The 27,412-nt window shown below is 32.7% G+C and overlaps 2 protein-coding genes and 1 pseudogene across 2 annotated transcripts; 1 reads left to right on the top strand and 2 right to left on the bottom strand.

Moving 5' to 3' along the window:
* Positions 1–12,240: 12,240 nt before the first annotated feature.
* On the bottom strand, positions 12,241–14,455 carry LOC145946831 (uncharacterized). The gene is made up of 3 exons (XM_083056586.1): positions 14,441–14,455; positions 12,973–13,474; positions 12,241–12,938 (listed from the first exon to the last, which is right to left on the bottom strand). The coding sequence occupies exons 1-3, from the start codon at positions 14,453–14,455 to the stop codon at positions 12,241–12,243; spliced, it is 1,215 nt and encodes a 404-aa protein (XP_082912712.1).
* A 7,507-nt stretch (positions 14,456–21,962) lies between these two features.
* Positions 21,963–22,841, bottom strand: LOC145946832 (uncharacterized). Its single transcript, XM_083056587.1, has 3 exons — positions 22,632–22,841; positions 22,429–22,533; positions 21,963–22,100 (listed from the first exon to the last, which is right to left on the bottom strand). The coding sequence occupies exons 1-3, from the start codon at positions 22,839–22,841 to the stop codon at positions 21,963–21,965; spliced, it is 453 nt and encodes a 150-aa protein (XP_082912713.1).
* A 2,276-nt stretch (positions 22,842–25,117) lies between these two features.
* Positions 25,118–26,667, top strand: LOC145946833 (uncharacterized; annotated as a pseudogene).
* Positions 26,668–27,412: the final 745 nt, after the last annotated feature.

Genomic DNA, 27,412 nt, shown 5'->3' on the forward strand with positions numbered 1-27,412 from the left:
GATAAAATAGTTAGTTCTCTTAAGAGTTGTCAGAGAGTGATTGCCATAAGGGTTGTCGCAGCGTACAGGACTGTTTCATTCAATGCGGCAACCCTTTTGGCTAGAATGCCACCATGGACGCTTGACGCTGCAATGAGAAGAAGTGTTTATGTAAGAGCCGCCGAAGTAAAGAATAGGACGGATTATACAACCAGCGTACTTAAAGAAATTAAGGAGCAGGAAGTACTAATAATGCGTAGACAGTGGTTCATTCAGTTGGATGGGGACAATGTATGGGGACAGAGAACCATCAAAGCGATTATGCCTCAGTGGTACGAGTGGTTAGATAGGAAGTTTGGGGGGCTCTCTTTTAGGGTCACTCAGCTTTTAACGGGACATGGCTGTTTTGGCCATTTTATTCATAGGATAGGTAAACGTGAAATTCCAGAGTGTTTTCACTGTAGCGCGGAAGACGACACTGCCGAACACACGTTAACGCAATGTGTTGCCTGGAATGTAGGACGCGATAAACTAGTGGAAGAATTAGACTATAATAATTTAAATATAGTATTAAGTTTGGAAAACATTGTTAAAACCATGTTAAAAAGTAAGGACAAGTGGAATAGCTTTGTAGTTTTTGCGAATAGTGTGATGTTTAAGAAAGAGGAGGAGGAGCGAAGAAGGGAAGGACTCCCTGATTCTGTAAGCCCTCCACCTCCGGATCCTCCGGATCCTTGAATGATGATACGAATGTAGGAATGTATGTATTTTCTCTTTTGATTTTGCACTTCGCAATTAGTTCGTATAACCCCATACCGACTCTTCAAAGATGAGTGAGCGGGACGTCTCACTGATCATTGCACGAGAAGGGTCTGTATGGGCGAGATGGATCGGCATTGCACGAGGCGCCGATTTCATCTCTAATAGCGAAACGTCCTCCTGAATGAATGGTTTCGTATATACACACATGTATAAACGGACCATTACTTAATGACTATGAGAACTCCAGAGGGTAACTCCTTCTGAGTTCTCAATATTAGTAATGAAATCTTCGAGTCAGTGCGTCTTATACGCGGAGCCTGGAGGTGGTCCGGAAGTTATGCGAAAGCGGTTCCCGGGTCACTTCCACTTGGCATTGTTGGCCTCAGTTGGGGTTTAGTGGGTAGTCAGGCCTTCCGCCTGGAGTCCCACACTATCCAATGTCTCTCCCGAGGCGGAGGATGTGCATCAACCAACAGACCTTCAGTCTGGCATTCCCCAACTAAAAAAAAAAAAAAAAAAAAAAAAAAAAGGGTTAGCATGGGTCGAGTCCGGGATTGCACTAAGTCCGTTGTGGTATGTGACTAATTTTGGTCCACATAAAAGTGTGGTTTAATCGACTTAGATTGTGTTGCTGAGTGTTTTGGGGCATCGATGGCGATAACCCATATTGTCATCTATGATGGTACATGGAGAACAAGTGATTAGTGGTCTAATTAATTAACAATTAACATTTTACTGTCGATCGGACTCCGTTACCTCTGATTTTCTGCCTAGTAGCAGCTAAATTTACTTTACAAGTGTTTTCTGAATTGTGTTTGTGGTTTCGATAATTGATATACACTTTGGTGATATTAATATCGGCTATGACTATTTTAAGTGCTTTTATTAATTCTATATATTTAATTTTCCTTAATTTATGTGTTATAAATTCTTACTATAGCTATCTTTGTCGCACTCATGGGGAATTTTGCTCAGTCTGATTTCTATTAATATAAATTTATTTACTGTGGGTATTAAGCTACACTCTTTGTTCGTACACGAGCATTGTGTAAGGAATACAGCGTCTTTTGTTTGATAATTACTGAGTAATTAATACTTTAATAATTGAGTGACTTTTCCTGTGCGCATTCTCTCGCGCAGCTGAGTGTGACGTCACTTGCGCTCGCGTGTGCAAAAGTATGGTGGCAACTCGTAATTTACTGAACACGTGACTGGCGAACGTGTTTGGGTTGTTCTGCGTGGATGTCTGCGCAGCTTGTGGTTGCTGTCGTCCGCTACAAATGTGCTCGCGTGCTCAATACTGGGATGGCATCCCTGTATAGGCAGAAGGTCTCCTTAGTTTTGGGGCGCGGGCGCATGCGGTGATTTCCAGCTGTCACGTCGGGGTCCTATACTTGGGTGTAGCTGATATTTGGTGATGTATTGTTTATAGGATATTGTATTTTACTTGGTCTTATATAGACTCATGTATATGCAAGTCCTGTATGTTATTACATAACTTTAAAGTGAGATTGCTTGTGTCAATTCTATTATACGGTGTACCTAGTGCAGATGTACATGAATTTTGGTTCAATCTTTTGTAATAATTCTTACTGAAAGTTAAAAATTATTATTTTTCTTATCATTTACATTTTTAACGAATTATTGTGAAATGTGCGGGCATATGCCGTTTGGTTAAAGAAAACTGTGTGAATAAACAATTGAGTATTTAATTATTATTCGTCTGAGTGCTGCTGTTCGGTTGTGTAGCTACACAAGTTTGAGCTTTTTCCGTTTTGCAGCGCCACTCGACTGAATGGTATTGCATACCGGGTGTATTCTTATTAAATTCACCGGAGTTATAAAAGACTTGTTAACTTTAACGTATATGCTGGCGGATTGATCTTATTTGACTTTAATTGGAACAATGTGATACTACATGCATTGCTGTTGTTATACTGGATTTTCCAGTAACAATTATACAATGGTTTCATTTAATTCTGAAACATTTTGAGTGAATTGATGAAAAACAATTCTGTTTGATTGACTAAAATGAGGAAGAGTCACACAGATAATTTGCATAACGATAAAACTGTATAAAAGATTTTGTGACTGTAAATATTGTGATGATTGTGATTTTTTGACTTATAATATAATTATTTAGGAAGTGATTTAATAGCAAACTCTATTTTCTAGTTGCTAATCTCTTAAAGTTATTAAGGAACTCAATATTGGTTGTTATATCTATCAATATTGCTTATTTGGGAGAATTAACTTTGTACATTGTTTTTGAGACACTCGTATGATTTTGATGGTGAGACCTGAGGTTGTGGCGCTAGTGTTGTTTTTACGCTTGCAGCGCCATCAGATGTCTGAGACTCACGAAGTCTTAGCATAAGGGGTGTACTATTGAATTTAACTTTTTCCTAAGCCCATAAGACTGTAGAAACAATTTGAGAATTTTTTCTAATTAATGATAAGTTTAGAATTGGCATATGAGTGTATTGTGATGCCTCATATATGACTTTACTATTAAACCACTGATTTTGTTATTCTTCAATAATTTATAGTTTAATTAATATTTTTTGGACACACTTTGTGTAGGTCAGTGTAATATCTGGCCTCTGACTGGTACAGTAGGTACAGAAGTGTATATATAAGTGAATTGGAAAATTTTATTTGACTTATAAATAATTATTAATATTGTATGCTGTGGATGTCAGATCATATATATATTTAGATATAGTCATTACCAATTGGAAGATTTTTTGTACCCAATTCATATTTAAAGCGATTTATTTCTGTATTTGATTCATACGGATTATTGGCAAGCACGTGGTTGATATTTTAAATTACTTTAGTCGCGGACTGTACTGTACGCAACGGCGACGTGCGAAACTTTGGCGCTGGTGGTGAGTGGCACTTGGTGGCGCTTTCTGCACTCAGGTTCTACACTGAGTTGTCGGGAACGGTATAGACACGTGCTCTTATAGTTAGTGAATAATTTTGATTATTTATTAACATTGTCGACTGATGGGAGGCCTCGACACCCTCCAGCGATAGTGCTGAATGAATTATAGTGATCTATACATTTTTCCCGTAGTGACCAGTGACTGTATATGCTGCCTGAAGACAGTACTAGTTTCGATATATATCGAAGTTAGTCTAGGAGTAACTTTCGTTAATTATTGTTGTAATTAGTGTCTATTACCGTGTACCAAGGGGCCGGTTAACGTTGTGGCGGTTCCCTGAGGCACGGGGGGCGTATCACATGCTTTTTCGTGTACTTATGATACCTTAGGCATGTATTAAGCCTGGTTCACGGGGCGCTTGAGGGGTCATGTTCGGTTCACAGGCCTTGTGAACAATAAGTTAATAAACATTTCTACGCGCTTCTGGCGATCTTAGGATTGAGTTTTCTGAACGTTTACATAGATATTTAGCATAAATGATATTATTATTCTATTCTTTATATGAATGATTTATACTTACTTAATAATCAATGAAATATGTACTTAGGATATTCTAACAATAAGTTAGTATAATTAGGAAATTTCTTGCGAAATTTGTGTTGTGTGATACTTTGTTGGCATTTCAACATTAATAGCTTTATATATATATTTATATTTCTGTATATCGTATGCTATAATTATTATTATTATTAGGAATAACTGTAGACGACCCAACTGGCTTAATTGATTTTTATTAATTCGATGTCATTTAAAAATACAGACTACGTTTCGACCTTTGGTTCAGGTGCTTATCAAGTCTAAAATTATATAAAAAATAATAATACGAATATATCAAAAAGAAAATCATTTTATGGATGTATAGCGTAAACCAAGTGAAACTAACGATTGGTATAAAGTAAATCATTTAAACATACCTTACGTAACATTTAATAAAATTTCAACAAGTTAAACTTCTCTAAATACATATGATGTGTCAACTAACGTTTCATAGAGATGGTAAAGAACGAACTAATGGCGAATTCGATTGGATGCACCAGTGCGCACTAGTGCGCACTGAGTGCGCATTCTTTCAGTATTTTGTGTTCGGTTGGCTTGCCCTTCACTGGTTCAGAATCTTAGTGTATTCGGTTGATAGTTCACTAGAAACATGTGCTAGTGAAAACGTATTCGACTGAACTGCATTACCCCAGTTCAGTGTTATTTGTACATTCGATTAAAACACATTGCACTAGTGGAGAAGGCACTGAATTGCACCGAGATTTTCATCAGTGCAGTTCAGTGCAAATTGGAGTTTGGAATATTCCAATGAAAAAATATGGCAGCTAAAATATTATTATTAGAAATGTTAAATAGTTCGAGCAGTTCTAGCGATGAAGAAACGATGGCAATATTAATGCGACATGAAACACAAATTCCGAAAGTTCGGAATATGATAAATATCATAAATGAATATTCTGATGCAGAGGTATTATCACACATAATAATTTTAATTTATATTTTAAACATTTATTGTATTATTTCATATTTAAAGTATCTCTCTTTTATTTTTAGTTTCAGCGACATTTTCGTTTAAAACGAAGTACATTTGATAAATTACATGATATGTATGTAAATTCCGAAATTTTTCATGCAATGCAAGGACATGGTGGACGCAATATTATAAACAGTGATACACAGTTATTATCATTTTTATGGTATATTAATATATATAAATATATGTATACTTCTCATTATATGCTTATGTAATTCATGCATAGATAAGTACAAAATAATGTTAATATTATATTTGCAGGTTTGCAGGAAATAAATCAGTGATACGAGATGTTGCATCTAGATTTAATGTAGCAGAATCTACGTTTCATATCATCATAACAAATGTAATGGAATTTTTGCAACATATTGCTCCAAATATTATAAAAATGCCTGATACAGACGATGAAAGAAGAGAGGTTGCTGACGAGTTTCAAGAAGTAATAAATATTATTTAATATTAAATTATTATTTAATATTATTATTTAATATTAAATATTATTTAATATTAAATATTATTTAATATTATTATTTAATATTAAATATTATTTAATATTAAATATTATTTAATATTAAAAAAATAGATATATAATAATTATTAAATTAGTAATTATTATTATAATGCTAGGTATAATTAATTATTATTAGTTAATTATATTATTATTATTAAATTAAAAATTAAAAATATATTATTTATATGTAAAATTTATTTTATTTAAAATATCTTTCAAACACAAAATTATTTTATTTTAGATAAGTGGATTTCCTGGAGTTATTGGATGTATCGATGGAACATATATTAAAATTAGAACTCCTGCTCATAAAATCAAAAGCACTTATGTTAATAGACATGATTACCCATCTCTGACATTACAAGCAGTTTGTGATGCCAATAAATTATTTTTAGATGTTTTTACGGGTCCTCCCAGTAAAATACATGATGCAAGAATATTTAGATTATCATTTTTAAGCGATGCAATAAAAACTATATCAGAAGATTATCACTTATTAGGCGATGCAGCATATCCTTTAAGAAAATATTTATTAACACCATATAGAGATTATGGTAATCTTACAGCTGCTCAACGAAATTATAATTACAAATTGTCTACAACAAGAGTTAAAATAGAGAATGCGTTTGGATTACTAAAACAAAGATTTAGGCAATTAATGCAATTAGATTTTATTACAGTTAAACGTTCTGCTAATTTTATTATTTCCTGTTGTGTGTTACATAATATATGTATTATGAATAACGATTACTTATTAGATTTAGATGTTGAGAATGAAGAATATAATGAAACACATATCAATAATGAGCAGAATATGAACGATAGAATGGAGGGTGAGATAAAAAGAGATATTATTTGTAATTTATTAGCTTTTAATATGTAACACTAATTAATTTATTATAATATAAATGTATGCATAAATCAAACTTTGTACGAAACAGAAAAGTTATTTTACTTATAATTATATAAACTTAAAATTAAAAATATTTAAATTAACATTTTAAAGAAAATTGTTTTAAACAACAACAGTACTCTACTACAAACATCTGATGTATATTATAAATATGCATTTCCATTCTTTAAATGCGGCTTCAAACAATGTGTTTCCTCGACAAATATTTTTTAATAAATACAAATACAAATAGTATAATTATAGCGAGATAATTTGTATTTACATGATAATATTATTTGAATCAAATAAGACACAATCATCTAATAAATATTTGACTAATAAGCACAATGTTTGAAGATAGCATAATATGTAAGCTTCAGAAGAAGATAAAAGGTGAAAGTTGTTGTTTTTGTTACTTTCAAATATAGATAAGCTTTTTATATAATGCACATATCGTACTTATAAAAATTGTTTTAGTTAAAAAAAATTGTTGTAAAGATCTTTTAAAAATGATAATTTCTTTTATATTAATGCACTTTAAGCAAGTAAACTTGAAATTATTTTAAACTGAAATCATTTTTTCTAAATTAACATAAAATTATTTAATATTGTAACTATTAAATAACAAAAACTATAATATATTATATATAATGCAAAGAAACATAAAACTGAAAGCAGCCATTACATAAATTATTTTTTATATTATATAACAGTTGCATATATATATATAAGCACTCTTTATATCACATAATGTGATTTAAGTAACATATAATAAAAGTCTTTTGTACTATTTAAACTACGAGACTTGTAACTACTTAAACTTTCAACAATCAGGAATGCATGCAAAACGAACAAAAGTGAAATACTTGTAACTTTGGAGAAGAAACAAACAAAAGTGGAGTATTTTAAACTAAAACTTTCAGAATTTGTATCTACTTAAATTTTTAGACATACATAAAGCATTTCAAAGTCAAGTAAGAAAAGTACACTCTGTTTCTATTCACTATCTGAATCAATCGTATCATTGCTTTTTGAAAAGATTGTCATAAAGTTACGTAGTATTTCTAGTTTTTCTTTATGTCTCTTTTCTCTTTTTTCCTCTTTATCATTTTGAATGTGCAATAAAGTTTCACTTATAGACTTTTTTTTCGTTGTCTTCTCCACTCTATAATTCATTGTATTTTCTTTATTCATTATTTTTTTATGTTTTTCAATGAGTTTTCCTGGACCTTGCAATATCTCAGGTTCTACACTATCATCAATAGCCTTTATCTTGTTTAATTCATCTTCAAATTCCACTTTTGTTCGTTTTGCACCTGATTGTTGATTGCCTCTAACAGATTGCATTTTACGTTTTAAAATAGTTTTATAACGATTTTCACATTGCACACTGCTTCGTACAATATTTAATTCTGTTGCGATATCATTTGATATTTGTATCCACATTGATTTTTTACATTTAAATTGCTTCATTGGCCCAACTACAGGTAAATATTGCTCATATTTATCTAATAATAAACGTGTACTTTCCTCACACCAAGTACTTAGTTCGCTCCTCTCTTTAGTACTGGTATTGGTACTCTCTGTACTGGTATCCATAATTTATCTTTTAAAATCTATAACTAATAATATAAAGTATACAATATAAAACAAAGTAAAAAATCTTAAATTGCTTATATTTTTGTTCTACATACTTTGAAATGTTTTACTTTCCTTCTTCTGGATGGTTCAAGCTCGTGCTTTTTTCTTTAATATTTGGGAACTTGATGTAATCAAAACTGTAAAAAGAACAGAACTTACATTGAAACAGAGAACAAACAGAATACGCAAAAGTAAAAACTCGTTTAAATATATTAATGTTTTATTTTAGGTTATAGGTTTCTCTCTGCTCTCTTGTCGAATACAAGTCGCTTATTGCACGGCACTGGCACCGAAGTTACTAAATGCACTATGTTGGATCAGTGCTTATAACCGCTCCCAGGTCAGTGCAAGTAACCGCACTCGGGTCAGTATAAAACTACGCGCTCCAAACATGTGCGTCTAGTAACAAAAAGTTACTAGCCACTGAAACGGAGCGAGTGCACATCAATCGAATTCGTCATAAGTTAAACATCCTTTATTATTCTATCATAAATAGGATTTAAATTCTCTGTGTCTTTATGTAGGTTAATAATGTTGCTATATTTTTTTATATAAAACATTTCGGCTATCTCTCTTTTCCTAGTATGTGTTTCCCGATGTAAAATATTAAAGGTTGTCCAATTAAAGTCATGTAAATATTCATTTCTATGTTTGCTTATAACGTTCTGGTTACTACTATGCAATTTTATGTTATTCATATGTTCTTTTATCCGAGTATTTAGGTGTCTTTTAGTTTGTCCAATGTATGTAGCGTCGCAGTCGTTGCAGTCGATCTTATATACAATCTCGGTCATATCCGCTTTAGGCAATTTGTCTTTTCCGCGTTTAATTACATTGTCTAGTTTTTTTTTGGTATCGTGTAAATAACATTTAAGCCTGTTTTCTTAATAGATCTCGCAATAATATCACTTAAGTTTTTAATATACGGCATTAAAATACAAGAAGAAATATCAAAATCATTCTCTTTGTCAGCAACGTTATGAGAGTTTTTAAAAAAAACATGTTCTTTAATAGATATAACGCTCGATGATCGTCATAGGAAAGCAATTATTAGACAAGATTCTTTTTACAATATGTAAGTTCCCATTATGGAAACGATCATCAGATAACAAAATAGCGCGATCAACTAAGTTATTGATGGTGTTCACTTTGTATTTAAACGGATGATTGGAGTAATAATTTAAATATCTACCAGAAGAGGTAGGTTTCCGATACCAATTCGTCATAAGTTTCCCATCGTTTCTAATAACCATTATGTCTAAAAAGTTAATCCTGTTATTTGTTTCAATTTCATGCGTGAATTGCAGCCGGTGATGATAACTGTTAAATGTAGTCAAAATAGTGTCAATTTCAGTACGCGGTACTACCGCAAAAATATCATCAACATACCTGCAATAAACTGAAATATCAAATTGTAAGGAGCTTAAACAATGTGTCTCAAGATCGTCCATAACTAAATCGGCTAAAATAGGTGAGAGGGGGGATCCCATCGGAGTACCATGTATCTGTTCGTAGAATTGATCATTGAAACAAAAACTTGTTGACTCTAATAAGACTTCGATTGCATATAAAAATTGTGCTAAACTAAAAGTTGTGTTGCATGAAATGTCTGTCCAGCGTTTTTCAATGGATTTTAAAACTAATTCTTTAGGAATGTTTGTGAATAGAGACGTAACATCAAGTGAAATCAACATTTCACTATCGTCAATATTAACGTTCTTGATTTTATTCGCGAAAGTCCAACCATCTTTAATATGGGAAACAGGTTTCGTAACTGACTGTTCCAATATATCATGAATAAAGCGCGCTACATTGTAAACCGGACTCCCAAGAGACGAAACAATTATACGTAAAGGAACGTTAACTTTGTGGATTTTCGGTAAACCATAACATCGTGGGAGATTTCCGTTAGTGGTATTAAGACGTTTGTATATTGTATTATCAATCAATTTGTTATCACGCCAAGATTTAATTAAAGAATTAATTCTGCTGGATAGTTTCCTAATAGGATCTTTTTTCAGTTTAATATACGTAGATTGATCATTAAGTGACACATTCATTTTGTCAATATAATCTTTCTTGTCTAAAACTACTGTAGTTTGGCCCTTATCGGCATTAGTAACTAAAATGGCCTCGTTGTCACGTAAGAACTTATGACATTGCTTAGAGCTATTGATAATATGTCTATCTATGAAGCTAGTGTGTTTCTTTTTACTAAGATATCCATGTACCGCATTTGTTACTTCGTTCCTTGTCGATTCAACAAGATCTTTGGGGATCTTAGAGCAATTAATTTCTAAGTTCTTGGCAACCTCAATAACAGTATTAATGCGGTCTTTCTTATCATTCTGTAAAACGGGCATGCCGAATTTTTCTCCTAAGCTTAAAATATCTAAAATATTCTCAGGGATTATTTTATTACTGAGATTTACTATCCATTTCGATCTGTCAATATTACTAAAGGGATTAAGTGAAACTTTATTCTTTCGAATTAGATTGTCGAACTTTTTGATAGCGTTAATCTTTTTTGTTTGATTAAAAGTAAATAGTTTATGGTAATTAAATTCAAAAAATCTATCCAATAAATTCCGTGGAAGAGAATCAAACATTCTTTTTTCAATGATATGTAGTTTAGAATGTAAGTACTTTAAGTTAAAATTTAAATCTTTAATTTCTAAATTCAACAATCTAAGTCGAGTATGTCTCGAAAAATAATCAAATTTTTGGTTTACGCTATTACTGTGAAAAAAGATGTTCATTTTCAGTTTCATGATGTGTGTTGGAAGAACATCAAATTTTCTGCAGCGTAGTAAGAAAACTAGTTGTTGTTTCGATGTAAATATCTTCTTCTTATTATGAATCCATGATTTCAATAATAATGTGTGGTAAAATCCATATTGATCTGAGATTGTTTGAAAAAAACCATCTATCCGTGTAAGCACCATCATTCGGTCAATGTGCAATAAAATATAGCAAATATTTTTGTATCGCCAGTGAAGAATAAAATTAGGAATAACTGTAGACGACCCAACTGGCTTAATTGATTTTTATTAATTCGATGTCATATAAAAATACAGACTACCAAAATGTTTCGTTCGCGATCGGGCTCGCTTTTTTTAAAGGGAGAGAGGCCACGAGAGACTGTGAGAGGAGAGGTGAGAACGGGAGCGATAATGTTTGGCGGGACCAAATCACTGTAACGCGACTTCAACTCACAAACCAACGTTTATTCGACTTCTTTACACCCGTGTTGCGACGGCGGAGCACCGCGACAATGAGAGAGCGAGCGACTCTCTCGCGCCGGTTTCGCGAGCGATGCGACGGGAAAATCCGCTAGCGACGGACTTTTGTGACTCGACGAAAAATGATATTGCAAACAGCTGTGTCTTATCGCGAGACCTCTTACTGAAGAAGGTCCCGCGCTTCGGGACGGCCCTTCTTAATAGTTCTCTCGTGCCTTACCTGCCAATCACTGGCGGTCCCGATGTCGCGTGCCGAAATTCTATTGGCCGTCAGTGACGTGCGGGTCTCTCTCGCGCTGATCGAGCGCGCGCGGCAATGAAAATAAACGCTGTCGCACATGTGTTTACGTTTGCCCGCTCAGACAACAACTCGCAAATTCGGTTATTTGTCAGCGTCTTCGATCTCTGTTTTTTTGTCGCGTTTACCGTGTGTCGGGTCGTTCGCGATAATCATTGCGGCAACCACGAAACTGTACACGACTCCTTGCCAAGTCTCGAACTTATCTGAGCGGGCGTCGCGTATGTAATCAGATGTGCGAGCTCGAACATCCCGCCCGCCTCGTTTGAGTCGCTCGAACGATGCGCTCGCCGCCTCTACCCCTCGGACAGAGATTTCCCCCCCTTTTTCTCACAACGCATGATGAGTTGATTTACAAATTGAACTAACATGAAACGAAAAAAAAAACGCAGGTATAATCGGTCAAGATACATTTTTGATACCCCCCCCCTTCTTATTCTGTTTTTATTCGCGCCTCGTCGTCACTCGTTGGCAGCAAAACAAGGCGGGTCACAGGTCTCTTGAACCGCGACGTCGCGGTTCGCACGGAGACTACGCGCACGAGTCCATCCTTGCCGGGGTGGACGTCGATGATTTTGGCGAGGGGCCATTTCGACGGTGGCGATGCCTCGTCGCGCAAGAGGCATACTCGCCCGATCTTGATGGTGGAGTCGCTCCTCCACCATTTCGGTCGATGATTCAGTGCTTGCAGGTATTCCTGGGACCACCTCTCCCAGAAGCTCTGCTTCATGCGCTGGATCATTTGCCAACGCGTCAGGCGGTTTTCCGCGGTGTTGAGGAGCGAGGGCTCGGGCACGGCATTCAGTGCCGTCCCTATCAGAAAGTGCCCCGGAGTCAGGGCTCCGGTGTCGTCGGGATCCTCGGAGAGTGCCTCGAGTGGCCTCGAGTTGAGGCAACCCTCGATTTGTGCCAAGAGCGTCGACATTTCCTCGAACGTCAGAGTGGCATCGCCCAGCACTCGTCGGAGGTGCCGCTTGAGCGCCTTGACAGCCGCCTCCCACAGTCCTCCAAAATGCGGCGCCGCTGGTGGATTGAATTTCCACCGGATGCGGTCTTGACTGAGTTGGACTGCAATCCGGCGCCCCTCCTCGCTGCTCGCGATGAAAAGCGCCCGCAATTCCTTGTCTGCACCTACAAAATTTGTTCCGCAATCACTGTACATTACCTCGCACAATCCTCTCCGGGCAGAACCGTCGCAGAGCCGCGAGGAAGGCGCTGGCGCTGTAGTCCGAAGCGACCTCGAGATGGACGGCCTTGGTGCTCAGGCATATGAACACCGCGATAAAGGCCTTGTAGTTTCGATGTCCTCTGCCCTTGGTAGTCCTCAGTGAGATTGGCCCGGCATAGTCCACGCCGGTGTGTAGAAACGGCCTCGACGGTGTGACTCTCGGCCGTGGGAGTTCGCCCATCCTCTGCTGCGCGGTCGCCGCCCGCCATTTCAGGCACGGTAGGCACCGATGGATGACTCCTTTGACCTCGAGTCGTCCTCGTGGAATCCACATTCGCTGTCGCAGCAGGCCCAGTGTCTGCTGCACGCTTCCGTGCAGGGTCTGCTTGTGACTTGCCTCTATGAACAGCTTGGAGAGGTGGGAGGCGCCCGGCAGGATGATGGAGTGCTTCTCGTTGAACGAGAGCAGAGCATGCTTCAACCTTCCACCCACTTTAAACTTGATTTTCAGATAAAATAATTATTTCCCAAACGTTAAGAACATTACACACGTGTTTCCCAAATAATTTTACGTTAATTACAATAAAAAAAATTTTTTTTTTAAATTTATGTCTGCTAACTATACGCTCAATTTATTTTAATTAATTATAAATAAACTACTATTTCCTAAACTATGAGAATCTATTCCTAAATTTGCCCAACTGATTCCCAAGCGATTGGTATAATAGAAAATAAGAAATCTCTAATTCGTCTGCTAACTATATGGAGGTGTCGTACACAGTGTTGCCAGTGATGGTACAATTGTATCAGATTCAGTACAATCGATAGTAGATGGTACGCTAGTACATTTCAATGATTTTTTGGTACTTTTTGAATTTTTCCTGCACAAAGTGATAAGGTGCCTTTTCATATGCAGCATGCTGCAGCAGCAAATCAGTCACGTGATAAAAATTTACTAGAGCATATTTGTTGCTCATGAAAAGGAATAGCTGCAGCAGCAGCACGCAGCACTGGCCTGTAAGATTAGTCAGGGCTTAAAGAAGACAGCAGCAGCACAAAAACAAATTATAATTTAAAAATAATATTGCAGAATTGAGCTTAATTTTAACAGTTTATTTTTAATTTTGAGTTTAATAATGTCATACGATCAGAAATTGTATCAATGGCATAAAGAATGTGAGAAAACTATTCAAAAACATAATATTGAAACTTTGCGAAGATAAAAAATTGTAATTGCAGCAGCAGCTAGTGCAGTTGAATGAAAAAAATAAATAAATAAAAAAAGATAAATAAATAAAAAATAAAAGAATGTTTAATTTTCCATCGAGCAATTTGAAAGGTATGTATGAAAGCACAAATTAACAACCTCTGTATTTTTGTTCTCATTTCAAGATAATAAAAATGCATAATATACATATAATATAATATAATAAACAAATAAGTATAATATAATAAATATACATACCTGATTCAATGCCATTTTTTGTTATGATGACGAGGAGGAGATGAAGACTGTTGCTGTTGCGTGTTTTTGCTGCTTTGCTGTTCATTCGATTGAACTTCACAGTGCTGAAGCAAAATATGGTGAAATTTATTTTGCAGCATCTAGTAACAATTCTTCAACCAATAGCAACGAACTGCTGCGGCAACACGCTGCGCATGAAATGGTACCTATACAATTCATATTTTAAGGGCCACTTCGATGAAACTCCGTTTAACTTAGGCCGTGGCAGTGTGGCAGTAGTAAGACTTAAAACTTAAGCGAATCGACCAATCACGGTCAAGCACTAATCATGGCTGACTTACTGCTCGACTATGATTGGTAAATCTTACTGCTTACGTTTTTCTACGTACTACGGTCCTAAGGCTGTGTTCCGAAATTGATTGCCAGTGCTGAAAATTTACAGTTACTATAGATTACGTAACGTTACGTAGGTTAGATTACGTAAACTATAGATTTTCAATATTGGCAGTAAATTTCAGAACGCAGCCTAAAGAAAACTTCTCTTATCAAATACCACTTAACCTATATCTGTTATTTGTAATTATATCTGCTGCTAGCAGATACTTATATACGAATGCTTGAAAAGGCATTTTGTATATTATGCAATAAAGTTGGAAATGGTTATAAAATTGATAAAGTTGGTCTGCTGATACAGTTCTATAATATATGTTAGAACTATCAAAATGGATCGGTAAGTCTTTTTTTGTAGTAATTCTGTATTACATTGCTTTTTTTATATCATTATATTTATATTATATATTATACATATATTATTTACAGATATTTAAAAGAAACTTCAATTACCGCTACTACCACTATTGATACATCTTTGGATAGTGTAAAGATAACAGGTACTGAAATTACAATTAACGACGACGACGACAGTAGCAATGAGGAAAATGTTTGTCCGAAAAGAAAGCGACAATATAAACATATTTTTAATAACAATTGGACAAAGCAATTTACATGGCTAAAAAATATTAAGTCAGATTCAAAAGTTGGGAAAGCATTTTGCATTTTGTGCAATAAAACATTGTCTGGAAATTTCTTTCATATAAAGCGTCATGAAAATAGTTCTTTACACATAAAAAATGTAAACGCTCAAAAGATTACCCCGAGTGTTAATTTTAACTTATCTAAAATTTCACAAAAAGATTCTTTACAACTAAAGGAAAAAGAATTAAAAATGATAGCATTTATTGCAGAACATAACTTGCCAATTTCTCTAATGGATCATTTTCCTGCATTTATCAAATCAATATGTCCTGAGTCAAAATTAATTCAAAACATTAATTGCGGGCGCACAAAGGCTAATCTTATACTTAGAGATATTTTTCGTCAAGAAAATCTAATGGTATTATCAGAACAGATGAAACAAAATTATTTTTCTTTAATAATAGATGAAACGACAGACATTGGAACACAAAAAAGTTTAGTTGTGTGCGTTAGATTGGTAGGTGCTTCATCTGTTAAAGATCACTTCTTGACTTTAATGTCGTTAGAGAACTCAACAGCACAATGTATTACCGATAAAGTAATTGAACTTTTAAACTTGTTTGAAGTTCCTCTACAAAATATGATAGGTTTTGCAGCAGATAATGCCTCTGTAATGATGGGAAATATAAGTGGGGTACAAGCTCGATTGAAAGAATTTGTGCCTCACTTATTTGTACTTGGTTGCACCTGTCATTCTTTTCATCTTTGCTGTTCTGCAGCTTGTATGCAATTACCAAGAGTTATAGAACAATTTGCTAGAGATATTTATAACTTTTTCAGCAATAGTACTAAAAGATATTCAGAGTTACAGGAATTTCAAACATTTGTATATGTTAAACCTAATAAGTTACTTCGACCAAGCCAAACCCGTTGGCTATCTCTAGGTTTAGTGGTTAAAAAGATATTGATAAATTGGGAAGCATTGAAATTATATTTTCAGCATGCAATGCTAACTGAGAAACTATCGTCTACTGAAATGATTTTAGCAGCGTTGAGAAATCCAGTGTATAAATTATATTTCTTATTTTTAAATTATATGTTGGACATATTAAATAAACTAAATTTAAATTTTCAGTCGGAAAGACCAAAAATTACAACTTTATATTACAATATTTCGAGTCAATACAAAATGATTCTAAAATTTTTCTTAAAAAAGTCTATAGTTGATTCTGTTCCACTGAATGAAATAGATCCTAAAAATAATAAATTATATTTAGACATAAATGATACATATTTTGGAGCTGAAGTTGAAAATTTTATAGAATCGAATACCTGCATATCTGCAGATGATATCAAAAGTTTCAAACATAAACGTCTATCTTTTTACTCAGAATTGTGCAACCAAATAAAAAATAGATTTTTATTTAAAAACTCAGGTTTAGAAGTTCTAAATGTGTTACATCCTAATGTAAGTAAATCAGGAAACATATCATCATTAGTTAAGGTTTTGAACAATTTTCCAAAATTAAAAGATGTTATTAATATAGAACATTTAAATCTTGAATGGAGAAGCATTCCAGATGTAAAAGATTTGGAAAATATTGAAGATTTAGAAGAGTTTTGGTTTTCTATAATAAACAAAAAGTGTTCTTTAACACAAGAAATACTTTACCCGAATTTAAAAGAAGTTATTAAATATATTTTTGCATTACCACATTCTTCAGCTTCAGCCGAGAGAATTTTCTCTCAACTGTCTTTGATAAAAACAAGAGTTTGAAATAGATTATTAATATCCACATGTGAAAATTTACTTCATGCAAAGTATTATATAAATCGAGAAAGCTCCGCTTGCTATAATTTTATACCAAATGAAAGTATATTAACAAGAAATATAACATATGATAAGACTGATATGAATAATGTACCTGATGTTACAATTCAATATTTGGAAGATGATTTTCTTTAGTCTCCTATAGATATAATTATTATTCTAAAATTTGCAATGTATTTTTATTTTGTGATGTATTTTATTTATATGATTTTATTTTATTTTATCTATACGAGTTATGTATTGGATGTGTTACATAATTATAAGTTATAGTATAATTCGATATTTGGAATATATGTGATTTTCTTTAGTCTTCTAGATATAGTTCCAAAATTAGCAATATATTTTTATTTTGTGATATATATTTATATTCTATACAAGTTATGTATTGGATATTTACGTGTGTTACATATAATATGAGTTATGTTTATTATATGATCATACAAATTTTAAAACAACATTTTTGTATTATTCTTCCGCTGTTTTAGTATAATTTTATTTTAGTAAATAATTTTTATATATTTCTACGATTTCTATATTTTTTATTAAAATATATTGAATAGAATAGTAGTTTTAATCATATCTAAAATTGTCTTATGTTGGATTCATACTATGTTACCACGTATACCACTTATAGCGGCCAGTTCATAGGGTTTTTCAATCGCTGCTTAGGGTTTTTACTAGTCAGGTGAGGTTATATTGTTGGTGATACAAAAGGCACCAATCTGGTACATTTTTAGTACAATTGAAGTTAGATTTTCTGGCAACACTGGTCGTACACTGTTCGACGAGACGGCGGCGTGCGAACCACGTAAGACACCGACGGACGACAGTACATTGTAAGGCCACCACTTCAAAGTCTCGGTAAGAGCGAACTCGGCGGGGACTCGCGTCTTTAATGGAACGGCTAAAATTGTTATCTATGTATTGTTAACTACTTTCGTTACCGAGCACTCGGGAGTGTCCGAAACGCGAGGCCCGTACCGAGATTCGCCATTAATGTAAGAATTGCGCAGTCTCTCTCTTTCCGTGGAGAGCCGTACCGAGTCGACAGTCCAGAATTTTGTATATCCATGTTAGTCTAATTAAGTATCGAGTTTCGTCTTTCTGATTGTCTTGTGTCGAGTATTCGAGTCTTGTAATTTGGAGATGTCTCTCTCCCCCGCCTCCTCGATTGAAATGTAATACGGGACATGTTCCCCTCGGTAGCGATAAATATCAATCCACGATTGTTTTGTAATACCTCGAGTGTCGAGGATCTACCGAGTCACGAGGCCGTAAATTAGTAATATGAAACATTAATCCATTTTCTTATACGAAATATATTTTCTTAATTTTTATTGAAAGATTTCGAGTTGCTGATTTAATGACTCTCCTTCTCTCCGAAGCTCCGAGTACGATTCCACGTAATAAGAACCTCGCCCCTCTGCCAATGAGAAAACTGAGTTACCGAGCTTAAGCCGTCACTATTGTAGAACTAATTATCGTGTTATTTTGAGTGGTGCGGCCTGACCGTACCTGGCGCCCAAGCAATCTGTCGGATTTTTGTGCTTAGAGATACCGAGAAAAGTGATGAAGTTGCGCGGCACTAGGAAGAAAAGTCCGTTGCAATATTAATATTAATATATTAATATATATAATATATAATTAAAGAAATATAATATTAAATATTAAATAAATAATAAGTACAAGTACTAAATAATAAATTTGTCATAAATAGTTTTTTCTAACATAATATCTAAGAACATTTTTATCAAAGATTCAAAACATTATATATATTTTTTTTTATTTAAAATATTATTCTTTAAGAAAATGTATAGTTAAATATTAAATAATAAATAATGAACACAAGTATTAAATATATATAAATCATAAAAAAAGATCCTATAAATATAAGTCCAAAATTGCTTTTCTTTCAAAATACAAGGTATCAATGAAAAAAGTCTGAAAATTTAGAAAATCTAGAAATCGTTCAAAGATATTTTTAATTACTGTTATTTTCCATATAATAGGGGGTATAAAGGATTCTTACTAGTTTATTAGCCCTTACTAGTTCTTTATACTCGAATTTGTATTTTTATATTAGAGTTTTTTTGATTTTATTATTTTAAAATATTCTTATTTCTAATATTTAATATTTATTCATAATATTTTATCTATTGTGCGCAGGGCCTAAGTGACGCATTATATAGTAGTATTATTATGATCTTGTGAATAGCATTGTCAAGATTACATGAAGATCACCTTGAAATTTTTAAATGTAAACCTTCATTCTTTATTGCATATTCGTGTAGCTTACCTCGAAAGCTTTCCAAAACATTATATTTTTTCAAATCCAGTGCATCCAAGCTCTGGAATGACTTGCCGTCTGATATACGCGAAGCGCGAACTATAAATGAGTTTAAATGTAAACTATACGATTATCTGCTCAGAACGACCTTATTTTAGTTTCTGGCGGGGGATACTGCTGCCTCATTTTAAATTTTAAATTTTTTCTTTATTTTCATTTCTTTATTTTCATACCATACCATCATTTATTGCATATCCCCTCAGGGTTTACAAGGCGCTTTTTTCCAAAGGAGCGTTCCCGAACCTTTTTACAATACACTTCTCCCATCTCTTTCTTATCCTGGCCATCGGCGACCTTACAATTTTTAAATACAATCCATATATATATACTATACACTATACCACATTCAGCCACCCGTCTTCCAACACTCCTTCTTCCTCCATATCTCCCAGCAATCCTCCATCTCCTTCTTCCAATACTCCCCCTGGCTCCATTCTTCTTTTCAGCCTTTTCTCAAATTGTCCTTCCTCCTTCCATCCTCCTTCTTTCTCCCAGCAATCCTCCATCTCCTCTACTCATCTCATCCTGCTCTCCCCCCTTTCTTCAACATCATTGTCTCCCTTCTTCCACCGGTACCCGAGCAGGCATATGGGGTGTGTTGGTTCGAACTGGATTCGAACCCGGGACCTTCCGCATGTCAGCCAGATACTGAGCATGCGGGGCCACTTTTCACCCCATTTCTTTATTTTCATTTTTCATTATTTCTTCTCTTTAGCTCTTTATCTTGCTAATTTGCAATCATCGATTATCGTATGACATCACTCATTCCTCATGTACACTTCACTCATGCATAATATTTTGTATTTTTCATCCCATCATGACCATGAATTACGTTATCATATATTTATATAAATATACACACAAATGTAGAGGATGCATGCGCCAAGCGAACGAATGCTCATTCATACCTAATTGCTTATCTCTAGTGGTAGTAAGAATTACTTGAATTACTTATATTACACGACACACTGTGCATGACTTTTGTATATATTTGTTCTTATTGCTTGTATCTAGTACTTTGTGCGCTTGAGGGGACGTAGTCCCAGAGCGCTTTCAATAAATATTTGCTTTCTCTCTCTCTCTCTCTCTCTCTATCACCCTGTATAACGGCATATGTGTGTGTAAACATGTGAAGATGTATGTAAGCGCATGAGAATGTGTGTGCGCATGGGATGTATGTGTATTCATATATTCAAGGTTGCGTTCGAAAACGTCACACGAGTATATTCCCTCTCTCTCTATATCACTAATTTATTTATAACTTTTTTTTTATATTTTATTTATTATATATTATATATTTTTTTTTCAAATTTCTTATTTTATATCAATAATTACATATGAAAAAATAATAAGATGATAGCGTAACAAGAAAGGTTATGAAGAAAAGTCACATATATGTAAAACGAAATAGCAGGAAAACGTCTAAATTATTGTATGTCTTTTCCACAGCAAAGATCTGAAAAAATAATATATTTATTATATGAACGTCTGTGCATTATGTATATACAGATAATTTGAAGATTTGAATAATTTAACAAGAATGAAATAATTTGAACAAGTTCGATTATTCCTCTTTAGCATTACAATTAATCGAATGATCTCAAAACATAGGACTTAAACGGACTAGAATTGTAATATATTGAAATTAATGAATAGAATCTATTTATTGTGTATATATAATCGTTTATATATTGATTAGCTTGTACATTAGATACTAGCTTCTCATTTCTTGAAGAAAAGATAAAATATATGGAGAATACATTTACATATTTAAATTTCTTTTAAATTTTGCATTTCTTATATACATATGAATAAACCAGTTACAGCTGCGAGAAAATTACAGCTAATATTCATATATATAAGAAAAATACTTATTATCATCATTACATCAAGAATTCTCTAAACTATTAATATTTTCATGCTCTTTTCGTTGACTTTCCAACTCCTAATAAAAAAAAACCGAATACTGATTTGTCATAATTGAATATCAAATCTAAAATTAATAATAGTAAAAGTTGCAAAATTTTGCAAGGGTATTTCTTCAGCAAAAACATACCCTTTGAATAATGTCCAGTAACGTGATGTTATCGCTCGATTGGAAAAACTCGCTGATCTCTTGCGGAATGAAAAAGTGTGTAGGAGGCTTTGGTTGAATTCCTATATCCTCTCAGATAAAACGAAACTCTGGTGTGTCACTAATAAGATTTTGTAATTCCTCCTACTAGTAAAGAGCTTTCCTTTGGTAGACGATGCATCCATCGGACCAAAATATATTATTTTTATTTTGTCTTTTTTGCGTCGTACGACGTCGAAAGAATCTATAAGAGACAAACTCTATGAATGATACGATTATACGCATTTGAATCTCGTTAAGGATTCTCGCATTCTCTTAAAGATTTTACAGTATTCAAGTCTTTAGCAATTCTGTCAGAACTCTTCAACAATAAATAGACTTCCTCCAAGGTCCTACATTTGAGAGTTTTTGTTGGCGCAACCCATGTTGCATCCTACAAGATAATTATGAACAATTATAAAACTACAATTATATTCATATCATATTCATACAATTATCAAAATAATAATTATTATAAAAGTATATATTAAAAGGATTATATATAATGGAAAATTTATAAATACATTATTTGTGCCATTTTAATCACTTGAGAAAAAATTTAACTTTTATTATACATATAGTGTTTCTTCTTTTACATATAAATACATAAGTTCTTCATATTTTCATAAAAATAAACATTTCAAAAAGAATTTTATATTTTTCAAAAAATAAGTCATTCAACTATAAAAGATGATAATAATATACGGTGAAAGATAACTTACTACAGGTGAGCTCCAATTTGTTTTAATGAATATTGCATCATATTTGTCTAATACATCTTGTATTTTTTTACTGAATTCAAGAAATGCTGGTTGATAGTACGTTTCCTGTAATGATTAAAGAGACTTTTATAAATTAGGTAGTTATCTCTAGTTATAATTATAATTCATTGCATGAATTTTTCAATATAGAAAGGATAATGAACCTCATCCTCACCGGTCACCGGTGAACCGTCAGTCCATTCGGAATTCTCTGCTAACGATTTCACCGCCTCGATAGGCAACACAAACGCGTCGTGCTCCAAGTATTTTAATACATCGTCAGGAATGTCGAGAATCGTAGCCTCCAAGGCATCTTTCTTGAATGTTGGATACCAGCAGGAAATAGAGCACTTCGGTTTTAAATCACTCACCATCTTTCCTCGAAAGTTTTTACATACACTTGTATCTTTATATATAAATACTTCAATCTCCTACTTTATTTAGAACGTTTTACAAAGAGTTCTCGTAAAATGCTTTTACTTTATACATCAAAACTGAACCTATGTGTCAAAATATCAAAATATGTCAAAACTGATAACCTAAATAAATGACATTCATGGAGCGACATCAACGCTGTCTTGTAATGAATGCTCGAACTGGACATTTTCTGGTACATGCGCATTGAGAAGGTCGATGATGACGACGACCAAAACTTGAATCAATTTTTTAGAAAATCAAACTTTACATTATAATATCTCCGTTTTACAAAGCACATAGAGAAAAAGTAAAGACACTTTTATTATATAATTTAAACTCAATCTATCGATTGAGCGTAGTAAGAACTCGATCCCTTCAACCGTTATTGCGTATCAGAAATATATGATACTCTCAACTGTCCGACTCGCGTATAATAGAACGTTTTACAAAGTTACACACGGCATGCCTCGCAGTCGCTACGCAAAGCTACGCTCAGTAGACTTGGCGCGAGACACTACCGTGTCTCTTGATACTGCATCTTTTATATAAAATCAATATAATAAAAAAGGGCAATGAGCCGTAGCAAGTTAGCGCTCAATATTAATTTATATATATGTATATTTAATTAAAATCAATATATAACAAACGTTTCGATCTACAATAGATCATCTTCAGTGTACCAAAAATTAATAATGTACGTAAATATACAATCTTGTTGGTAGTTATAAACGCAAAACATAATTCGCAACGTATAATTAAATTAAATAACTAAAACACAAAAATATTGTAAACCAACTATCATTCAAATAAAATACATAAATATTCTAAACTAGCGGTCATATTAAAAGTCGCGATATAAAAGTAATCGTTAACAAATTGTCGAAACATCCCCTTAATCGTTTCAGTAATAGACTGTAATAAAATTAATTAGGTGAGAAAAGTGAAATAGTTATCCAAATAAGAAAAAAAATTGAAATCCATACAGAATTATTTCCTGAGAATCCTTCAAAAATTACTATTTGTAGAACATATGAGACGTTTGTTGGGTTGTCGTTATTACCACGAACAAAAGACACATAATTTGAAAACCGTCAAAGATATATATATGGAAATAAAAGGATGTCAGGAGTGGGGAAGAAGAACAAGAAAGGAGAGGGAAGGAAAAAATAGGAGGGAAGTTTAGGAAAGGAGTATATTCTTCAGATAATGAGTCTGTGTCACTTTGCTTATTTAAGCCCGAAATCTGACGCTTTATATGTACTATTTCTGAGATAATTCTATTGTAATATGACGTAATATGACGTATTGTATTCTGCGTCTAAAATTTTTACATTATCCCAGTCGAATTCGTGATTGTACTTTAAACGGTGGCTGGAAATAACAGATGGGGATGTAGCCCTGTTAATATCCGATCGATGTTCTTTTATTCTCGTTTTGTTTGTCCGACATAAGAAACACCGCAGTCAATGCAATTAATTTTATACACTACATTGTTGCGAGATCTGCTATCTAAAAACCTTTGCCCGTTCTAATAAATTTCTTTAGTGTATTATGACAGGAATATGCAATGTTAAAGTCATATTTTTTACCAATTTTGGAAAATCTCTCAGAAATGTTCTTCACAAGGAAGGAATCGTAAAAAACTTGTTATTCTTGGAATTATTAGGATTGTCAATATTGTTACAAGCAAAAATTAATTTTTTAATTCTGCTATTAATCGTGAAGAAAATAAAAGGTAGCGGATATCCATTTTCTAAAAGGATTTCGATAATGAAGTTCGAATTTTTTTCTTGGAATATAGGATCTAAAATCTGTAAAGCTCTATCAGTTTAATTGAGAATAACATCTCGTTTGTGTGAGAGAGGATGGTGGGAATAGAAATTGAGGAACCTACCTGAAAAGGTAGGCTTATGGAACCAATCGAACACCAGGAAATTTTGACTAACAATAATTGCGGCGTCCAAGAAATTAATTCTGTCATAACCCTTTTCAATTGTGAAGAATTTGAGCGGCATCCACCTTGAACCAAATGTCAAATTGGCTTCTTTGGATGTCGTCTCGCCCTTTACGAACGTTCCAATAGATTTACCAATAGATCTTAATTAAATAAATTAATATTGAGCGCTAACTTCTTGCTACGGCTCATTGCCCTTTTTTATTAGATTAATTGATTTTAATCATAGGAGCCTTGTGATTTATATCTTTTATATAAATTTTCAGAGCATTAAAAGTTATTTTGGAAAGTCCCTGTGGAATAGATATCTTTGAAGAGTACAATACCAAAGGATTTTTAAGTGAAAAAAGTAGAAGGCGAATAATTAACATAGTTGTAACTCAAATGCTTATTGTAAAAAAAGAATTAAAGTGTTTATTAACTTCAGTAGATAAGCGTTATTTCATTAAAATTATAGCGGAAATTTTCCCTAAATTAAAAGATCCAGAAATTGAATTAGGCTATGTAAATACATAATAATATTTAAACAGTATATTTTGAAATTTAAATATTCCATTAATTTTTATAACAATTTTTTACATTTATATTTTATTGTTTTTCAGGAATCTTTTTATGATCCAATAACTAAAACAGGCTATTTATCAAATAGGTTCTTCAATGTAAGAAGAGGCACAAAACGAAAAACGTACAATGAAAATTCCGAAAATAATAGTAACAAATCAAACAGAAGATGAAAATGAGAAATTAACAAAAGCTGAAATTAAGGATGCAATTCTTTTTCTTAAAAGTGCTACGCAAAATGAAAAATCACAAATTATTTCCAAACATAAAGACACATTTCAATATAGTAGAAAAAAATTTTGTTTGAAGATTTAAATTTGTCCAGTACATTTCCAAAATTCTTAAAAATCTCTGAATTGATTAGTTAAAAGTAATTTTTTTAATCAACATTTTATAACACAAATATATAAAATATATAAATAATAATAATATTAATGATGATTATTTAATAATAAATATATAAATAAATTATATAAAATAAAATATGTTAAATATAAAATATATAAAATTATGTATTGGTATTTGTAGATTGAAGAAGAATATAAGCTTTTATTTCTCAAATATGAAGACTACTTCAAAGAATTTATCAACTTTCACGAAATTATTTTGAAAGTTTTTTTTGAAAACTGACAACGAAATACATCCTTCATTGGATAGATTGGAAAAAGGTAATGAATATATTAAATATATTTCTAACCAAATATAAAATACAATATTTGAAATTTTCAGCTTGGGATAGACCTAGAAGAGTTATTTTAGCATTATGTCAACTTCTTTCTCCAACAGCTAGGGGAAAATATAAAGCGGCAAAAGAAAAATCCGATACGGTTCTGGAAAAAATTATTTTATTTAAAAAAATATATATCCTATAAATTAATTAACAATTACAGCTTTATCAGAATTGTATATACTTATATAATGCTATATTTTCTTATCTTTTTAGAACGGTATACACTTACAATCAGAACCAGAAGAAAAAACTCAACCATGATTAATAGCTGTAGGCTCCAATAAAGCAGCTGTGGCTCAATACTTTTTAAGTATAGACGATAAGCTTATTCTTTATGTGTGTGTGTGTGTGTGTGCACAGTGTTTTTTAAAGGCTTCTGATATTTTATTTAAGTCATTTCGTTTTTAATACACATTATGATTGTAATCTGGTAAGTTTCTACAGATTTTTGGAAAAATATTTTTATAAAATGAACAATGTTCTTGTAACTCCACGCATAAGAGAAGTATATATTCTGCGAAACCAACTAAAAAACTAAATTTTTTAAAGTAATGTATAATAATCTTGCTATTTTGTGAGATTACATTATTATTCAGTATTATAATTTGTTACATTCATATAATATTGATTACTGTTTTTAATAATTTTTTTAGTGGTAAAGAGATATTTTAGCGATTAAGCTATTTTTAGTGATTAGGATATTTTAGTGATTAAACTATTTTGGTGATTAAGATATTTTTAAAACATGCCTTGAAATGTGTACAAATTGTACTTTTTATATCGGAAGTTCAATTAATTATGTCGACAATAATGATTCATTCGTTTTATGAAAGTTCACAATTAAACTTACAATGTTGTTTTTCAAACTATTCTTCCGTGTTCAAAACTTATTCAGAATTTAGAAAACATTTAGCTAAATGTAAGTTAAATATTGAAAAAGTCAGTGCTATAGATAATTCAAATAATTCGACAGAGATTTTTCCTAATAATTGTATTTATAACATTGATCAAGATTTAAATACCAATAATAATATTGAGTCGAATATAAAGACTAATAAGGATTTTAATATAAATTATTGTGCAGATCATATAAATCTTTCTGATACTTCTGAAGATGAATTTAATGATAGTTTGTTGATTTTTATACAAAATTCATATTCTTTTAGGATACCTGATTCAACAATTGATAAAATATTACAATGTATATCAGTATATCTCAACTTGTCAATCCTGTATATTAAAAAAAATTTGGATAATGTAGATGAGTCGAACGTTATATGTTG

The sequence above is a fragment of the Prenolepis imparis genome, unplaced genomic scaffold (genome assembly GCF_030444845.1).
Source record: "Prenolepis imparis isolate NDT839.2.m4 unplaced genomic scaffold, iyPreImpa1.0 SCAF_23, whole genome shotgun sequence".
In the NCBI taxonomy this organism is placed as follows: domain Eukaryota; kingdom Metazoa; phylum Arthropoda; class Insecta; order Hymenoptera; family Formicidae; genus Prenolepis; species Prenolepis imparis.